This window comes from Cannabis sativa, chromosome 5 (assembly GCF_029168945.1).
Source record: "Cannabis sativa cultivar Pink pepper isolate KNU-18-1 chromosome 5, ASM2916894v1, whole genome shotgun sequence".
In the NCBI taxonomy this organism is placed as follows: Eukaryota; Viridiplantae; Streptophyta; class Magnoliopsida; order Rosales; family Cannabaceae; genus Cannabis; species Cannabis sativa.
In genome coordinates this window covers 4,211,607-4,231,638 of record NC_083605.1, presented here as the reverse complement: position 1 = coordinate 4,231,638, position 20,032 = coordinate 4,211,607, and the positions used below count along the sequence as shown (strand labels likewise).

At 29.6% G+C, this 20,032-nt stretch overlaps 2 protein-coding genes across 6 annotated transcripts; one reads left to right on the top strand and one right to left on the bottom strand.

Moving 5' to 3' along the window:
• The first annotated feature begins 1,058 nt into the window (after nt 1–1,058).
• On the top strand, nt 1,059–4,230 carry LOC115716628 (large ribosomal subunit protein uL30z-like). 5 transcript variants are annotated; one of them, XM_030645468.2, is made up of 7 exons: nt 1,059–1,370; nt 1,481–1,542; nt 2,461–2,654; nt 3,250–3,347; nt 3,434–3,571; nt 3,679–3,781; nt 3,873–4,230. In XM_030645468.2, the coding sequence occupies exons 3-7, from the start codon at nt 2,469–2,471 to the stop codon at nt 4,086–4,088; spliced, it is 741 nt and encodes a 246-aa protein (XP_030501328.2). In that variant the 5' UTR covers nt 1,059–1,370; nt 1,481–1,542; nt 2,461–2,468; the 3' UTR covers nt 4,089–4,230. The 5 variants fall into 5 exon arrangements, with proteins under 5 accessions (XP_030501328.2, XP_030501327.2, XP_030501330.2 ...); XM_030645467.2 differs by having other exon boundaries at nt 1,096–1,370; nt 1,481–1,537; XM_030645470.2 differs by having other exon boundaries at nt 1,117–1,370; nt 1,478–1,542.
• An 8,558-nt stretch (nt 4,231–12,788) lies between these two features.
• On the bottom strand, nt 12,789–16,813 carry LOC115717254 (uncharacterized). Its single transcript, XM_061115279.1, has 10 exons — nt 16,580–16,813; nt 16,273–16,474; nt 15,830–15,912; nt 15,574–15,674; nt 15,075–15,170; nt 14,917–14,970; nt 14,653–14,801; nt 13,835–13,952; nt 13,627–13,714; nt 12,789–13,355 (listed from the first exon to the last, which is right to left on the bottom strand). The coding sequence occupies exons 1-10, from the start codon at nt 16,695–16,697 to the stop codon at nt 13,159–13,161; spliced, it is 1,206 nt and encodes a 401-aa protein (XP_060971262.1). The 5' UTR covers nt 16,698–16,813; the 3' UTR covers nt 12,789–13,158.
• Between the last annotated feature and the right edge of the window lie 3,219 nt (nt 16,814–20,032).

The window sequence follows — 20,032 nt, the reverse complement described above, 5'->3', positions numbered from 1 at the left end:
TTTTTGGTTTTAATCAGATCTAGATCTATAAAATATATGCCTATTTTGAAGTTGGGATTGAGAGTGCATCTATTCCTCCTCTGATTCGTTCCCTTTTGTCTTAAATTTCAGTTGGTTCTCAAAATATAAATTGCTATGAGAATTTTGTTAATTATTCTTTGTATCATCTAACACTAATTATATTTATAAAAAAAAATAGAAAATCATTGTAAACGAATTCTATTAAAATTAATTAGCTTAGATTTAGGCCAATTTTTTTTAAGACTTCGACTATAGCCTATTCTATCTCCTTTCACAATTTACCTTTTTTCCAAATAAAGTAAAGAGACCAAAAATCCTAATCATTTAAGCTATATGCAACATTAATTTTGATTGAGTTCTCTACTTCAAGCTACTAATATACATACACATAGGAGTAATATCAATTCATTACAACACCTTGGTCGTTAGGCTTACGATGATGAATGCTCTTTAATTGATTTTAGTATTTTAAACATTGTATGCTTTTGTTACTTTATATTAACTATTAAATGGAGTTTATCTTTAGGTGGTGAGTAACAATTAGATTAATACATATGACTTGAATATTTAGATCGATCTCATGTTAAAGCTATCATATATTTTGTGTATGCATTTATAAATGCATAGTAGTTTATATGAACAAGAATAGTTAGTTTTTTTGCTAACCGAGCTAATTATGTGTACTTTTGACTATATCTAACTATATAAATGTTATATTTTTACTATTTTGTTTATATATGTGTACCAGATATTATATATTATTTAAAAATATTTTATTGTCATTTTTGTTGCTTAACTTGTTAAATTATTAAAACAATAATTTGAAAAAAATAATAATTAAAAAAAATATTATTTGTTGATGTATATATATATTTTTTTAATAATTTAATTAATATTTAAAAAAATTTAGAAAACAATATTTAGTCCAGTCAAGCCATGTACCAAACACAATATTATTTATCCGTACTTAATCCGACACTTTACCAAACACAGTATTGTATAAAGCATAATCCAATCCTATCCAATCCTGTCCACGTAGTCCAGTCCAATCCTGCGCACCAAACAAGCCAAAGAAACAAAAAAAAACCCTAAGCAACCCTAAAGTCTCTCACGCACACACATCTCATTGACATCCGTCTCTCTTGTATGAGCCAAAAACACAAAACTTTCATTTCTTTTTTCATCTGAACTCTAAGAACCTCTCTCGTCTGAGGTCTCAGCCACGACCGAGTGATCCCTCCGTTCTCTCGCCTGAGGTCTGAGCTAAAGCCACAATCGAACTCTCTTCTTGGCCTACCTTATACGACCGACGACGGCACACAATCGGTGATGAAACACACGATCAACCTGTAAGCTCTTTAGATTCCCTCATTTATGTTTTCTTCTTTTTTTTTTTTTTTGCAAAACTCAGAGGTTTCATTATAGTGTTATTTGTTCTTATTATTATTTATGCAAGAAGAAAATCAAACAAGTTCGTTGCTCCGAACTGTCGTACACGACCTTGCATTCGTTAGAGGTAAGGTAATTTTTACTATTTTTTTTTTTATTTTCCTTTGCTGAATCGTTCAGTCTTAATGAGATATATTCTTAGTTCTAAGTTTTCTTAAGTTTGTTGGTAGAATAACAGTTTTTTTATATTTTGATATAATGATATTTATGATGATTTATAATCTATGATAGTGATATTTATTTTTTATTATTGTTTTTTTGAGTGATAAATCAAACAAAATATATTATGAGTGATATATAGTTTATGATAATCTGTTGTATATTATTTTTATGAAAAATTTCTAATGTGATTTAATTTTAAATATTTGTTATTATATTTTTGTTGTGATATTTCTTTGAGTTTTTATTTGTTTTTATAATATTTTTGTTTTCTTTATGCATTTTGTTATATAGAAATTAGGTTTTTTTTCACAAAATATGCAAAAATGAGATAAGACCTATTATTTTTCTTTATTTTGTATGTATGTTTTCTTTTTTATAAAAAAGTCAAATTGTTTTTTTTTTTCAAAGAAAATTGTAATCAGATCAAGTCTATTCTTTTTACCAATATTTGACATAATTTCCTCAATTCATTTTTTTTTTGAGAAAAATTTCTTTTTATTCTTTCAATAATGCGGTGTAAATTGTTGGAGGCACTAAAAATATTATATCAGGGGCAAAACAGTATACCAAACCAAAAAAATCTAAACCCTAAAAGCCCTCACCCTCGACTCTTTCCCTTCTCTCTTTCTCTCTCTCTTCTTGTGCTAACTCTCCCACCGAGCTCCGCAGTCAGTCTCTGCTACTTTCTCTTTATTCGCGGTATAGTTCTACCGACGCTATTCTCTCATTGTTTGCGACTATGGCTACTGCCTTTCACGAATATATTATATGCCTTGATGTTATGTTGGTAATGTTGTCGATTTCATTATGTTAATATTTGTTGTATAGGGAGAAAAATGGCGGAAGAGGAGGCAAAGGCTTTATCCTACATACCAGAAACAATATTGAAGAAGAGGAAAACCAATGAAGAAGTAGCCCTTAGGAGGAAAGCCCAATTGGAGCTCAGGAAACACGCTAGTAAGAAAGATAAGAAGGAGTATATCAAAAAGCCCGAGGAATTTGTCAAAGAGTTTCGCTACAGGGTAGGCAACATTAATATATATATATTTGTACTTGTATAAAGATGTTCTAATTGCAAGCGTAGTTGTTTAGATTGATATGTATTCCGAAAAACATATTGTTTGTTCGAGATTTAGATGGAAAATGCTTAAAAGTTATGAATTTGGTTTTTTCTATGTATTTCGAAACACTTGTGTTTTATTTGGGATGAGAATCATTGTTAAACTTGCTTTGGTGTCTTTAAATTATCAAACTTTATTAAGGTATAATACACATTCACTTCAGGTTTTGTTAGTTGCTGTCTGATTCAGTTAGCTCTTTATATCCAAAAATAGCTACACTTATGTACTTTAAGCATCATTTTTCTTTTTAATCAGTTTTGAACCATCTATTTCTACTGCACGAGTGATAACCAGAGGGATGCAAATTATATTTTAGGTGTGTCTTTTGCTGTGTACCAAGCTGTAGGTGGGTTTTTTCCCCAAAAATGGATCATGGAAATAGAATGACCTATAACAGCTACAATACATTAGAATTGTTGATGACCTAGATCATGAAATGACTTTTCTTGCTTGATTGGCTTATTGAGTAATATTCTTACATGCTATTTCTATTTAGGAGGTGGACCTTGTCAGGATGAGACACAGGTTAAAGAAAAAGAGGCCAGAGTTGGCGACTCCAAAGTCGAAGCTCCTTTTCATCATCCGCATACAAGGGTAGGTTTTCAACATATTTGTATGAATTTCTTGTCTGGCTTTCTATTGACTGTTGTCTTCTGTTTATATCATTTGTCTTTGTCTAGAACAAATGACATGCATCCAGCAGTTAGGAAGACCCTTTACAACCTGAGGTTGAGGAAAGTGTTCGGTGCTGTCTTTGTGAAAGTGAATGCTTCAGTAATTGAAAAATTACAAAGGGTGGAACCCTATGTTACTTATGGGTATGTGACTAGACTTCTTCATTGCTATTTGGTTGTATTATTTTTGATGTTAAACTATGCTGCAATCTCTGTTTACTGTTTCAATGATACTTTTTGCACCTTTGAAGGTATCCTAACCTCAAGAATGTGAAGGAACTGATTCACAAGAAAGGCTTTGGAAACGTAGCCAAGCAGAGGGTACCTCTTACGGATAACAATGTTATTGAGCAGGTATTCAATTGCTTAATATTTATAAATATATGTTGGATCATCTACATTAAAACACAATTTCTAACTTTCACCATATCTTCTTATTTGGCAGGCACTTGGGCAACATGGAATTCTTTGCATAGAAGATCTTGTGCATGAAATTGCTAATGTTGGTCCTCATTTTAAGGAGGTTGCTCATTTTCTATACCCCTTTATGCTCAACAAGCCACAAGGGGGTTTAAAAGGGATAAAGAAAGTCTACAAGGACGGAGGAGAATCTGGCAATCGTGAGGATCACATCAATGAGCTAATAGACAAGATGAATTAGAATGCAGAGAACATTATGGAAATATTTTTGTACCTTTCGGCTAGATGGTCTATTTTATTTTCTTTTTTATGCTAAGAATGTCACTAGTATTGTAATTTTCCTTGAAACTATTTAAAGTAGTAAAATCGTGGTGTTACTCGTACTTATAATTTTGTTGTTCACACGAAGTTTTGATCAAGTTGTGTTCGTTTCATATGTGCACGCATTTACTTTTTTCTTTTCCATGGTACCCTAATAACCATGTAGTTCTGCAGAACAATCTGACATATACGTGTGATCATGACTCATTTGAAATAATATTACCAAAGTTTGAAAGTTGTATTTTGGTGGGGAAAAGAAAATGTAGGTAAAAAATTAAATGTGGAGAATAAAAAATAAAATCATTTTTTCCTATTTGTATGAAATTTTTTGTTTTTTTTTTGAGTACATATGAAACTTTTTGTTGACTTTTTTTTTTTCATATTTTTTCTTACATTTTTTTAACATTTTTTCTTTCACCACTAAAATCTAACTTCCAAATATTAGTGGGTCTTTTTTTACTGATTTATAACACACTATACCTAGCTTTTACACTACTCGTGTTGTACATTTATAAAATCATTAAATATTATGATTTTTTCTTTATAAATAAATACAAAATTGAAATGGTATGACAATCTTAATTTCGTGTTTTATAGTATATTATACTTTTATTTAAGAAAAGAAGTCCTAAAAGTTACAAATTTGATGGGTTTTTATACCATTTCTGTAAAAATATAGCTTTTTTTCAAAATAATTATTTTATGAGAAAAATTTAAGAAAAAGTTGAAAAATATAAGAAAACCAAATAAAGTAACCTTAAGGTAACTAGATGGGTAACTAATTACTTTATACTATTTTTCTCATATTTTATAATTTCTTTTTAAATTTTCCTATAAAATAACTTAACTCTTTTGAAAAAGAAAGACATATTTTTACAAACTTATAACTAGGGCTGTGCATTTAACCCGGTGGGCCGACCAACCCGGCCAACCCAACCCGAAAATGGGCCGAAAAACCCAACCCATATGAGGCCGAAGTCCAATCGGTGAATAATATGCCAACCCGTCATTTATTGGGTCGGAATGGGGTTTAAATTTATTTGGGTCGATGAACCCAACCCAGACCGAAGCCCAATCATAAATAAAAAAATATTTTACTTTTTTATATACACTTATCACCCTACATATAAAAGGAAACTTTACATTTTCTTCTTACCCTAACCCTAAATTCTCTCTACCCATTTCAAAAACTCGTAGGCGCTCTTCTCCTTCTCTTACTCTCTCAATCGTTCTTTTCAAATTGAAAAAAAAAATGGTCTCTTAACCTCCTCTCTCATATCATCTCTCACACTCGTAGGCAGCCTTCTATGCGGGATAAAGCTAAGTCAAAGGTGGTGAGGTAATCTATCTTTTATAATATCTCGGAGTCGATCAATGTAGTCTTTTTCTTTTTCTTCTTGAGTAGTTTTTGCTTTACCCAGATGATTTTCTCGAGAAATCCCATTAATGAAGTTGGAGAAAAATAAAAATGCTTATTTAGTTACTTAATCTGAAAAAAGATTGCATTTTTCTTTACATATCTATGTTGAGTAAATTTTTGATGAAACACGTTTTGAACAATGGACTTTGTAAGAATTTGATTTTGAGTGTGAGGAGTTTCTTTTTTCAATTTTGGGTTCTTACCAGAATTTTGATTGTAGTGTTAGAGAAAATTATTGATGATTCAAAAATAGTTTGTTATGTGACCTGCCATATATAGTCAAGCCAAAGTTTTAACTAAAGATTTAATTTTTAGATTAATATTTGTTGTTTCTCAAGTTTAGTCTCTTTTTTATACATTTATGAAATAGAACAATGTAATGATCCCACAAGCTTGTTGAAAGTAATTTTGATATTTCCTTTTTTTATTGTTATTTTCATTAGATAAGAAAATCAGATTAAATAGAGTAAAGTGTTTTCACTTTTTTATTATATTGAGTTAAACGAGTATGTGGTTTGTAGTCTAATATTTGTAAATAAATTTGGTGATATTGTTTATGTTATTTTAGAAAATAATTAGATTATTTCTATTGTTTATATTATTTTTTCAAAAAGCTTTAGATGTTTTTCTTATTTATATTTTTTATGCTGTTTATTAACATGAGATATATTTATTCGTGATATAGTTTTTGCTAGGGGTGAGCATTTAACCCGTTGGGCCGACCAAACCGGCCAACCCAACCCGTTTTTGGGCTGAAACAATCCTTTATTTATTGGGCCGAAATTAAATGGGTTATAAAAGTCCCAACCCGTGATCATTGGGTTGGTTACGGGCTGCCTTAAGTGTAACCCATTCAACCCAACCCGAACCGGCCCAATAAACAATTTAAAGTATATATATATATATATACTATTACACATTTCTAACCCTAAATCCCTAACAACCGCCTGCTTTCTCTTCATCATTCATTCTTACCAAAACAAAATCCTAGCATAGGAGAACAGCTGCCCCTTCCTTCATTCTTACAAAAAAAAAAAAAAATACAAGCAGCTGAAGTTCTTCGTTCGCACGCACGAGTACCACCGTAGTACCTCCGCGCCTCTGCCATCGTCGTTGCCTTGCCGGAGGCCGTGCCTGAGATAACATCGCATGTAAGTTCTCTTATCTTCTCTAATCCTCTTGTTCTTTTCTCTTTTTTCTTCTTTGCTGAAACAAGAATGAGTCTTTTTTTTTTCTATTCTGTGTTGCTTGAAGTATCTAAGCCGATGCAAGAGTTTGTTGTTCAGGTGGCCATTGAATCGTCGATCGTCGTAGAGCCTACTCAGTACTACAAACTCAGGTCTTGATCTAAACTTTCTTCACCTTATTTTTATTTTCTAATGAACAAAATAATATGATCTGGATGTTTATTGTTCAAGTCTTAATGTTTGTTGTTTGTTGTTCAGGTCTTCATATTTATTTGTGATTAAAAACTGTGTTGGAATATAATTTTTTTTTTGTTATTGAGTTTGTTTTATTTTATTTAGTTATGATCAGGTTATTTTTTGTAGATAATTTTAAGCTAGGAACTAAAATGTATTGCTGATTTTTTTTTAATCTTTGTAATGTTTGATTAATATAGTAGTGTATATTAATATTGTTTTTGATGTTGGTACTGGAAACTGATTTAATTTTATTTATAATCTGACTTTTTTATGTATTATTTGACATTTGATTATCTTTTGTACTAATTTTTTTTTTATTTTTGTTTGAGTTGTGTATTTATTTATTTATTTATTATTTGTAATCTTCTCTTTTTTAGAATTATAATTGTTTTGCTAACTTGGTAGAGACATTAGTTTCTAACTCAAACTTGGGTGCTTCAGAGGATTCAAATGAGTTAGTATTTGGATGAAATTCAAATTTATGATAATTTTCTTCATGAATATTGAACATAGTCATTTATTATGTCATGGTTATTTGTTTATAATAATTTTACTATTTTTTTTTTATAATTGTAGAAAATAAACTCAAGGTGAAGGAATCATTCCCAAAAGCAAAAATTATTGACGTTGAGACTTGAGATTGTTGATTAAGGCTGATGTAAAAATTGATTTAGTTTTGTTTAAGTTTGTTATGGACAATTTTAATAGTTTTTAAGACTTTGGATCACTGTAATATTTGATCCTTGATATTATGTTACTTTGGATGAATTAGTTTACATTTGAAATTTTAATTTTTTCAGTATGCATTTGGTTACATTTAAATCTGATTTAATTTTGTGTTGAAATAAGGGTTATAACCCGACCCAACCTAAACCAACCCAATTCATAAAAGAAAAAATGGGTTGGGTTAGATAAATTTTAGTATGTGAATGGGTTATAAATTTCTAGGCCGATGTTATTGGGTTGGGTCATTGAAATACCTTCAACCGGGCCAACCCAACCCATGCTCAGCCCTAGAGGAAAGTAAACGTTTTTAGGGTTTTTGGTTTTTTTTTTCTTTTTTTTGTTTTGAATAAATATGATTTATCTCCCGCGAATTATGAGAGTTTTGCCCAAATGAATTTTTTTTGGGGTAATTACTATTTTGTATCGTAAAAGTTAATAATTAGAATTTCTGTTATGTTAAATGACAAAATAAATTGTGTATTTTCTAAAAAAGTACAATTAGGACTCTAAATTAATTTTTTTATCAAAACAAAATTTAATTATAATCTGATCTAAAAGTGTTATGATAAAAAGGTTAATATTTTCTATATCTGTTCGTATTAGGAATTGTCTTTAAGTTGGTTATATTAAAAAAAAGTTCTCTAAAATTAAGCTCAAGGTCTTATTTTTGCCATTTTAAAAAATATAAGATCTATTGAGGTTCTAATCGATAACTTTTGCAAAACACGAGGTCTAAAATAGTATTTACTTTTTTTTCTATTACAAAATTTTCTTGGAACTATATAAATTATTGTAAATGTTCCCCTGCAGTTGAATTTTGATCATTTATTTAAACAATTTGTTGATATATTACTAGTATAACCTTAATTTAGCCCAATTCAAGAGTTCGGAAAAAAAAAATATATAATTAGTAGTTTAATGATAAATTATAAGAGTACGTGTGTACATTTTTAAAGCTACTATTTATATGTTTAATGCTAATAAATTAGATTTTAAGTTGCTTAAAGTTATTGTATAATAATTATTTAGGTCAGCCCAAGTATATATTAGCCTGGGCTATTGCACAAGACCCCTAATATTAAATAATCTTATTTTTTACGTCATCCCTTTATATATAATATAATATATATTTTTTTTATATATAATGTATACTATACATAATAAATGCTCATAAGAGCAAATATGAACTTACAAAAAAAATTGATAAAACCTTGTGGTTCCAATTTCAATAAAGATTAGAAATCATATAATGACCTAGTTATATGTTTTGTTCACATGTTTTATATATGATTATATGTTTAATATATAATTTTTGTTAAATTTGGAGCATATAGTTATTCACAATTGCAGCGATGTCATCATAGTGGAAAGTAATTGTGATTATAGGCTTCAAATTATTAAGTCACACGATTTATCGGTGCATTGAATTGACACTGACGTGACAATCATCGATAATGTTTACTTATACTTAGATGAGTGGAATATCTTTTCCAAGGCATTAGTAAGGTAAACCAGGATTAGATGTATCAGTTATACATCGAACTGGACTGATATTGAGAGTGGAAAAGAGATCGTAAACTTATCGTTCTATCTTTTCTAAGTGAATATCATTCAGCTGATCGATCATAGATCATTTGATCTCAATCCTAAGATGGTTAAACTTTAGCTTAAATGTATTGCACAAGTTCTTTAACTTGTTCGTTACTAGCTTACCATGGAACTAGCCCAATACTTACATCTTAGGAATTCAGTATTGCAATTAAGTAGGAGTGTTAATCATAGATACAAACATCTATAGCTTCTATGTCTATTAGAAGTAAAATGATGGTTTCCTTAGAGCTCGGCTTAATGCGATAAATGATAAAAGTCTCATTTCAGTAATTATATTAATTTTTCGAAATATCATTTACAAGTAGCTAAGTGTTTTAATACATTGAAGGATAAAATAATTATCCTTACTCAATGTAAACAGTCTATAGAGGATCAATTACTAGTATAACCTTAATCTAGCCCAATTCAAGAGTTCGAAAAAAAAAATATAATTAGCAGTCTAATGATAAATTATAAGAGTACGTGTGTACATTTTTAAAGCTACTATTTATATGTTTAATGCTAATAAATTAGATTTTAAATTGCTTAAAGTTATTGTATAATAATTATTTGGGTCAGCCCAAGCATATGTTAGCTTGGGCTATTGCACAAGACCCCTAATATTAAATAATCTTATTTTTTACGTCATCCCTTTATATATAATATAATACATATTTTTTTTATATATAATGTATAGTATACATAATAAATGCTCATAAGAGCAAATATGCACTTACAAAAAAAATTGATAAAATCTTGTGGTTCCAATTTCAATAAAGATTAAAAATCATACAATGACTTAGTTATATGTTTTGTTCACATGTTTCATATATGATTATATGTTTAATATATAATTTCCGTTAAATTTGGAGCATATAGTTATTCACAATTGCAGCGATATCATCATAGTGAAAAGTAATTGTGATTATAGGTTTCAACTTATTAAGTCACACGATTTATCGGTGCATTGAATTGACACTGACGTGACAATCATCGATATGTTTACTTATCGTTATATCTTTTCTAAGTGAATATCATTCAGCTGATCGATCATAGATCATTTGATCTCAATCCTAAGATGGTTAAACTTTAGCTTAAATGTATTGCACAAGTTCTTTAACTTGTTCGTTACTAGCTTACCATGGAACCAGCCCAATACTTACATCTTAGGAATTTTGTATTGCAATTGAGTGGGAGTGTTAATTATAGATACAAACATCTATAGCTTCTATGTCTATTAGAAGTAAAATGATGGTTTCCTTAGAGCTCGGCTTAATGCGATAAATGATAAAGGTCTCATTTCAGTAATTATATTAATTTTTCGAAATATCATTTACAAGTAGCTAAGTGTTTTAATACATTGAAGGGTAAAATAATTATCCTTACTCAATGTAAACAGTCTATAGAGGATCAATTATTGTTGTGATTGAAACAGTGGATAATTCATATTGTATCTATATTTTGTATATAGAGCGTTCTATGTAATCAAGAGTGGAATTCTAAATCTATAGTGGAGTCTGGAAGAATTGATAAGATAGGAAATCTTACTCGATAAATTTTGATTCTATTTATTAGGAGCTTAATTACATAGTCCCCAAATTGTCTGAGATAATATCATTTTGTAGAATCAATTAATTGATTTAATAAGTCAATTAGAATTCAAAAATGGGCTATGTCTTATTTGATAATTTTCACCAAATTTGGACAATTTTAAGGAAAAAAAAAAGAGAAATAGGAATTTATTTGTTAACTAGTACACTTTATGAGTCTAATTAATAAATACATTTAAATTGTATTTTATTTGATTATTATTATAATAAAATTGTATTTAAATAATTAGATGGAAAAAGTGCTAAAATTAGAAGACACTTTTGTTTCATTAGTTGAAATAAAGTGGCAAAAATCTAACTCTAAAGCCCATCATGTGATTTCGACCCTAAGAGTTGATTTCAGCCCAAAGTCTTTTACATTTCATCTAACCTAACCCTATGTGAAAACCTATATAAAGAAAGTGATGAGAAGAGAGAATTAACCTAACAACCTAATTCTATGAACACAATCGAAGGAGAAGAAGATCCAAGTTCAGATCTTGATAATGCTCTGCTATAGACAGGAATCAAGGGTTAGAGATTTGAATAAAATGAGTCATAATATTCCACTGCAACTACTACAATGATTTCTATACCTTTATGTGTTTAATTCAATTTTTTGAATAATTTATATTTATGATGTTAGATTATAGAATTATAATCTAACATACATGTTAGTAAATCTAGACCTTGGTAAAATGATTTTCTACACATACCACAATCATTTTTATGCTTACATAGTTAGTCCTAAGTATACCAATGTATTTTCTTCATAACATCTGAGCCACCCCATCAAAATCTGACACACATTCTATGAATGAATATCATTGATAGAATTTATAAGAAGTTTGAAAAGATTCATGGTATAAGTGGGAATGGATTGAATAATTGCTTTGATCAAAACTTCCTATCCTGCCATAGAAAAAAGTTTGGACTTCCAGTTGTTGAGCTTTTTCCAGATTCTATCTTGCACCGCATTGAAGAAGACACTTTTATTATGACCAACAAAACTAGGGAGTACCAAATAATTCTCATGACAGTTAATATGCACCACTTTGAGAATAGATTTACAATAATATGGATTGGATAACTTTTTTTTTTTTTTTTTCAAATTTACAGTTTGAGTTGCTCCGGTAGTATATTCAATAGTGTCTATGTGGATTACCATATGAATTTTAATTGCAGTTTAAGTTACTCCATTAGTTGTTATAAAGATTTCTGTGTAAAATTTTATAAAAATATATATAAAAAATTATTTTAAAGTGTAAAAATAAAAAATAAAAAAAAAACCTTTTTAATTTATTTGTTTCGTAAAAACAGGGTGTTGTTTTATAAAATGCTAAACATAACACTATTATCACTTATTAATCACTCGATTATTATTGATGCAATAACACTTGTAATTGAATGGTATTGCGGTTGTGTCTAATAAGCACAAGAATATTCCAAAGGTATCACTATGAAGCTACCTTAACTTTTTCTTGAAAAAGGTATCTAATTCAGCATATCAAAAGAATCTTCCTCTTTCTCACTTGCAAAAAAACCTTAAAAAAAAACATATTTCTTGATTGATTTACATGGGACTCCATAACCATTCTTGGTCTCCCAAAACATTATAAGCAAAAGCAAGTGCAAGGCAAGTTCTTCTCTAACTACCTATCCTCTCATACTTAATATCTTCTAATCTTGCATATTATATTACTATTAGGTTATTATTTATCACTGGATTGTTTCTTGCATGGAGAATCAACAAGCAACCATATAATATTTTTGCATGAAGTTGTTTCCATTGTTTGATGCTTATTGTGGTTAGAAAGGTCTGAGATAGTAGATACTTGTATGCATGTGATTTTCTTGGTTATTTTGTGTGATTGCCTTAACTTTAGACATGTATTGATTTGATGTATTAGATACAAAAGTACATGTGTTAGAGCTATTGAAGAAGAAAGAAAGCAAAAATGAGATAAAGGGAATAAGATCTCCATAAGGGATTCCCTAGTGAACCTTGTATTGATAATATAACATACTGGTTCACTTTCACATCTCTTCATACATATAAATGTATATATATATTTATATATATATTTCCCTAACAGGTGACACCAAACCCCTGTAACAAGAAAGAAAAATTGGTTGTTTTAACTTCATGAAAAGGTGGGTTCTATGTATAGTATTACTGAAATCAAATGGTATAAAGGGGCAAGTGAAAAGAATTTTAGGAGTTGTGTGACCGTAGGTTTATTACGTATGAGAAGCTCCGACCCTGACCGGTTTCAAGTTTCTGAGAGTCCTCTTTGAAAACTCAAATACCATCACAAAGAGGCCAACTATGTACAATAGGAAAAGGTGTAACTTTTCTAACATGTTACAAGTAGAAGAGGCATTGCTTCCTTCCTCCGCATTTGTTCTCATACTTCTTCTTCTGGTCTCCATCCATCCTGATAAAATCAATTTTTTTTTAGCAAAAATATAGTATATAATGATTGGTAGGGGACTTGAGAAGGGGAATAAGTTAGGATCTTATGTTGGTCTTATTCTACATATTGTTAAAGTCAAAGATCACTAGGCACTAGCTACATTTAAACATTGCTCATTAAGGTGGGTATTCATGATCCGAGAAAATCAGAGAATGTCAACTAGTTCATGATATAATAAAGGAACTCGTATAAAGAAGAAATTTTTGTTTTTGTTGCAATGTGAAATGCTTACCGGGTCTCTTTTGGGGCAAATTTGTCCACTCGTGCGGTTTCATCTGCATTTTTGAAGCTTTGATCAAGTCTATAAGAGCTTGATTAACCTGAAATGAAATCAAAAGTATTCAGGTTTCACTTCACAGTTAGCAATGAGTAGAGCAGAGTGTGAATTCTGATGACAATTCACCAGTTACTGAAAAACGAATATCTAGAGAAGTGCTTACCTCTTCGGTCCTCTCATGGCTCACCAAATGGCCTCCGTGAAGATCTACCATTCTAGCTACAGGATACAGTTTCTCAGCCAGTCTCCTTGCATGATATATTTGAGCAATGACATCATGCCTACATTTCCAAAACAAAAACATGAAAATTTGAATTTAATATAGCAAAGTAGTAAATTATGAAAATCTTCAATCTGAGAACTCTTTATATGAACATGAATTTTTTTAATTTAATGTAGGGGCATAGGCTTTTGTTGGGATCTTATATTTTACTAAGGAAAATTTTCGTTAGCAAAAAGTGTAGAGAAAAATTGTCGGATAATATTTTCCTAAAATTTTACAAAATTACTACATTAAAATTTATTTTTTCTAGAACAAGAATTCTCAAAATTTGTATTTGAATCCAAACATGAGAAAATAAAATCCAAAGGATCTCATATTTTCCCCTCCTAAAATCCAAGATACAAACAAAAGGTTACTTGTTTGTAATTTATGTTATACACAACAGAATACTGGCCATAGAGGCATGCATGCATCTTTTTAGAAATCCCATTTCCAAAATACTCAGTGCAATCATAGTAATTGTAAAGAGCATGTCAAACGAAATCCGGAAATGATGATCTATAGATACATAGACGTTGGTAGAAACTTCCAAAACATCATGATTTAAATTTATTTGAATTCCAATGTCATGTTCCACAAACGATATATAGCCTTTATAGACTAGAAAGTGTTTGACATCCATTGCTGCATTGCACAAGACAAGTATTGGATATAGGATGAAAATAATGCACTTATAACTATAGAGTTTGATCATGCACCTTCCATGAATGACTGAAACTAAAAACCCAGCAGACCGAATCAACTCAATCTCTGTTCTTGTCACTTTATGAGTCCAGCATGCATTGACTTGACCCTCAAAACCATAATTAGACTGCATCCCAGTTGCCGATATACCTTTCACATATTCCTGCAGAAGACATGTTATCATATTAAACGAAAAAACAGGTGAATTTATTGGATTCTGCTTTTCAGTATAGAAACTTCACAACCGATTGGAAGAGATATAAAAAAGTTCTTCTTACTTGGTACAATATTGCTCTTCTTGTGGTAGAACCAACATATTCCTCAAGATACTCCTGCACATTGTTATTAGTGTAAAGGTGAGCCTTGTTTATGCTACTTTGAATTGTCTGCTCTTCTCTATAACAAACAGTGACATAGATTCAAGAGAAACATTTACCGTTGAGTAGTGAGTATCCAAGTCAACAGCAGCCCTCTGCTCAGGAGTCTTTGCCCTTAAGAAACGGACTGCAATAGATAACGATCGCCTGTCAATCTGCGAGAAGATCAGTTAAATTTAATAATCTACTCAAAACAAGCTCAATTGGAAAGAATAAATAATCTGTGTACAGGTAATGAAAATCAAGTTTAGAAAAAGCAAAGTTTTGTACAACATAAACATATAAGTAAAAAATATAGCGTATTAGCTATGCAGCAGTAAAGAGTCTATCTTCCACTAGTAAACAATAAAAATCCACAATCTCTCTCTCCAAATAAAAGAAAAAATAATCCAATAAGAGATACATTTCAAAGGACATATAACTTGAACAACCATGCAAATCCTCAAAAAAATTGAATTTTGGCTTATTAGGTCGTGACTCGTGTCTACTTGTTAATCATGTAACTGGTTTTCTAAGAATCCCAGCTGTCTGTCAGAGTTGGTTTTATTTTTTTGATACCTTTGGAAAACATTCAAATCCTCCACCTGTAACATTTAGCAAAGCCAATGAAAGAACCCTTTCAGGCACCATTGCTGCTAGTTTTGTAGATATCATAGCTCCTGTAATCAAACAAAAATTTAAATAAGACAGCAGATTGGACTCAAAATGTAACATATGTATACACACGTAATGCATACGTACATTATATACACATATATAACGTGTAAACTGTAGAGTAATTTAGCATAAGTACAAATGTTAAAAGTGGACTCACCCATTGAATGACCAAAAACATGGACCTTTGTCCAACCCAAATGATCCAACAAAGCAATGGCATCCTTTGCCATAATTTTTGTTCTGCAACAGAAAAATCATGGACCACCAACTTCAGTTACTTTTAGCTACAGGTCATAATTCCATAAACTAACAAGTAGATTTGAATTGTTATAACAGTCATTTCCCTTGTTTTTTCCACACTCAAGAAAAGACAATTTAGTGAGCAGGAAACCAACTCTTCTATTTCAAAAAGTTAAAAATTTCCCTAAAGGGTTCAGATAAAGCAAGCTAATTGTAATTTACAGCAAACCAATCAAAATTGAATTTTTATAAAGTACATTAGAAAAACAATAAAAAAAAAAACTAAGAGAAAAGATGAACACAAATACCCAAACATAAATTGAACAAAACTAATCAAAATTTGGAAGAATTGAAACTCACGTGTATTCGGACTTTTTAGTTGGCACAGAGCTCCGACCCATTCCACGATTATCAAAAGCACAAACTTCGATTCCATCACCGCCGAAACTAGCCTCATTGTCCGAACAATCACCAACCGGCGATTCATCGTCGTCGTTGGGCGTCTCGGTTCCCGTCAATCCTCTGATTTGAGGTCCCCAGGATTCATGAGTACCCGCCAATCCTGACCATTGATTAAATCAACAACCCAGAAAGATTAGACGACAAATTAATTCAGATACGAGAATAATTCAACGAAGAATCGATAATTGAGTTTGAATAATCGAACCTATAATGAGCAGAACCTTAGTGGGTCCGTGACCGTAGGTTCTGTAAAAAATCTTGACTCCATTGTTGAGCTGCGTGTGTGGGTCAGTTTTCTGCGACGTAACCTCGCAATAAGGCATCGTCTTCTTCGATGAGATAGAGAGAGAAAGAAGAGAGAGAGAGAGAGAGAGAGAGAGAGAGAGAGAAGGGTGGTTGTGTGAGTATCTGAATCGGATCCGAAAAGCGCAACAGAAATGGGTTTGGATATTTGGAGCTGCCTTTTATATAGGGTCCAAGATGTTGGGCGGGACCACGTGGCAGATAAGGAGTGGTTGTTTGCCACGTAGATGGTCGGCTTCACGACGCGGATATATGAGGTCAAACTAATTCAAAGTCTAACATGTTGTTCTCATTTAAAAAAAAAAATATGTTCCACAAAAATTCTAAAGAAAATTGTTGTACTCTTCTTATTAGTTTAATTAAATATTAAATATAATTTTAAAAAATAATTGTATAAAATATTACTAATTATGATATTTATAAAAAAAAATATTTGACACTACTAATATATAATATTAATAAATAAATATGTTAAATACTATTATTATTTATTAAAAAAATACCATTATTATTTGTGTAATAAAAAAAACATTTAATTACTTAAATCAATCAGAAATTATCACGTAATTATTGACTTGACACTTAGCAATATTAAAAATACAATTTAAATTTTATTACCGTAAAAAATTAAAATTAAATATATATTTACAACTAAAAATTAAATTTAAGTATTTGTGTTTCAAATTATTTTATTATTAAAATAAAAATATATTATTATTATTATTATTATTTTTAAAAGAATCTTTTATTGATTTGAATAAGATAAGACTATGACTTTTTAATTTTTTTTTTTTTTTTGGTAAGGGACTTTTATAATCTTTTATTATTTTGTTTATTACTATTTTATTGTTTTACCCCTCTATAAAATAATATATAATTTAACAGTTAACATCGGTGGCCACCTAAACAATTCAATAATTTAATGTTACTTTTTGAACAATTCATGCATGGGTTGGAAATAATATGGATTTGTTTAAACTGTCTAATTAATCAAATAATTTAAACAAGTAGGTGGTTTTTATAGATTTGATATATTTAATTATCTATATTATGATCTTAATTTTAGTTAGGAATAATTTTGATTATTTTGTTAATGGGTAAATTCCTAACGCATTTGTAGGATGAAAGCACAATTTATTTTAATTCAATCAATATTAAATAAACATAATTTTTTTTGTGTTGAATTCTAGTAATATGACTCAAAATCAGAATTTTATCTTCAATAGAAATAATATTTGCTCAAAAATTCTATTTTTCTTTACCGCAAAATAGTTGGGAATCTTAAATATTCACTTGCTCTCCAATTCTCCATTTTAATAACCAAAATTATTTAAAATAAATAAAATTTTTAGGTAATATCTTAACACATAATGTAAAATTCTATAAAATAAACTAAAAGAAAAGATGAGAGATGTTCTACAAACAATGTGGGAGCAACTTTAGTAAATTTATTATTGTTTTGGAGAAGGATCAACTTTAGTAAAATAATTATTTTTTAAAAAAAAATAATAAAAATATCAAATATATTACTTTTCAAAAAAAAAAAAAATTAATTAGAATTTTTACCCCTAAACTTTAACATGTATTAAATCATGCCCTTTGAATTTTTCTGGGCGTTAGAAATTCCCCTGAACTATTGAGATTGTTAGATTTAAGGACTTTTATTTAATTTCATTCAATTTTACTATTTCAGTGATTGTTTATGTACTAAACCATGCTCCCAGACTTTTATATCTATCAAATTATGCCCCTCGAACTTTGATATATACTAAATCATGTCCCCTAAACTTTCATCCATATTATATTTTTTTTTTACTAAAATTAGATAAAAGTTCTTAAATCCAACAATCTCAATAATTCAGAAGGCATTTTTAAGTTCTTAAAATTTGATAAAAAAATATTATTAGTTTTATTAAAAAAAAAAAAAAAACCTTAGGTGGAAGACTAGAAGGATGGAATTGATAGCGATGACAAAGTTGGATTAGAGCACGTGAGCAAAGGAGATAAGGCTTAGAAGATGCCATGTGTAATGTATACACAACACAACACTAGTCTCATTCTCAATCTTAAGAAAAAAACTACTATTATTTCATAACAAAATAAATTATAAAAATTCAACAATACACTCTTATCCATATATTTTTATTTATTTTTTATTATCATAAATATCTTACAAAATTTTAAAAAATTAACACGTTAAAAATAGAATTTCAACAATGTGTTGTATATATAATTATTTTATTTTATACGCATATAAAATAGATTGTTTGAACATTACTTTCTATATTTTAAATTATTCTACGTTTTTCAAAACTTTATAAAATATCTTAAATAACTATAACGTACTTGAAAAAAAAAAATATACAAAGTGTATCAATGCATCCCTTTATAAAAGCACCATAAATATATATAATACACTGAGAACTCTCCAGATTTGATAGTCATGCTACTAACACGTGCTTTGAGCCAATTGATTCCTCAATGAACCAAGACTAAAATCTTTTACCATGAATGAATAAAATCTTTTTTTTTTTTTTTGAATAAAAATCATAAGATCTATCAATTAATAAATTCGTTCAAAACAATAGAACGCACTTCAGAGGAACAGTCCTCCAACTGAAGCACACGACCTGTAGAGAAACAAGAATCTCTTGCCAAGCAATGAGCCAACTTATTTGCAGATCGTTTTACAATACACAAATTGTGAAGGCATAAAATACCGATCTGAATCGCTTGGACACACACCAAGCTATCTGTTTCCAACATGACTCCATCCCACGAATGAGTTGCAATCCAACTCAATGCTTTTTTAATATCTATTATCTCAACAATTTCGGGTTGAACACATCCATTCTTTCCCTTCTTGAATGCTTCTACCATAGCACCATGATGATTCTGAGCTAAACAACCCATGCCAAAAGACAAGACTCGAACCAGAAAAAACTAAAAGGAAAAGGCTAAAAAACCATGTCAAAAGACAAGACTAAAGAACAATGTCAAAAGACAAGACTAAAGAACAATGTCAAAAGACAAGACTAATGGAAAACTAAATTAGTTTCAACACATAAACACGATCACAACATTATATTAGATTGATTTTTAATTGGACTTTGAAAGTTTCTTCCAATAACCCTAATATAATTATCTTAAAAAAAAAAAAGCTTGTCTCTGCTTTGCCATAATGTCATATGCCCGGTAATACAAACATAATGAAAGTAATTAAGAATAATGAGAATAAAATTATTGGGCTTCAAATAAAATCTTAATATTATAACAATAGTAAAATAGTGTAGCAACACTATTATTGTAAATGAAAATAAACATAAAAACATAAAAATATAACAAATAAAACACT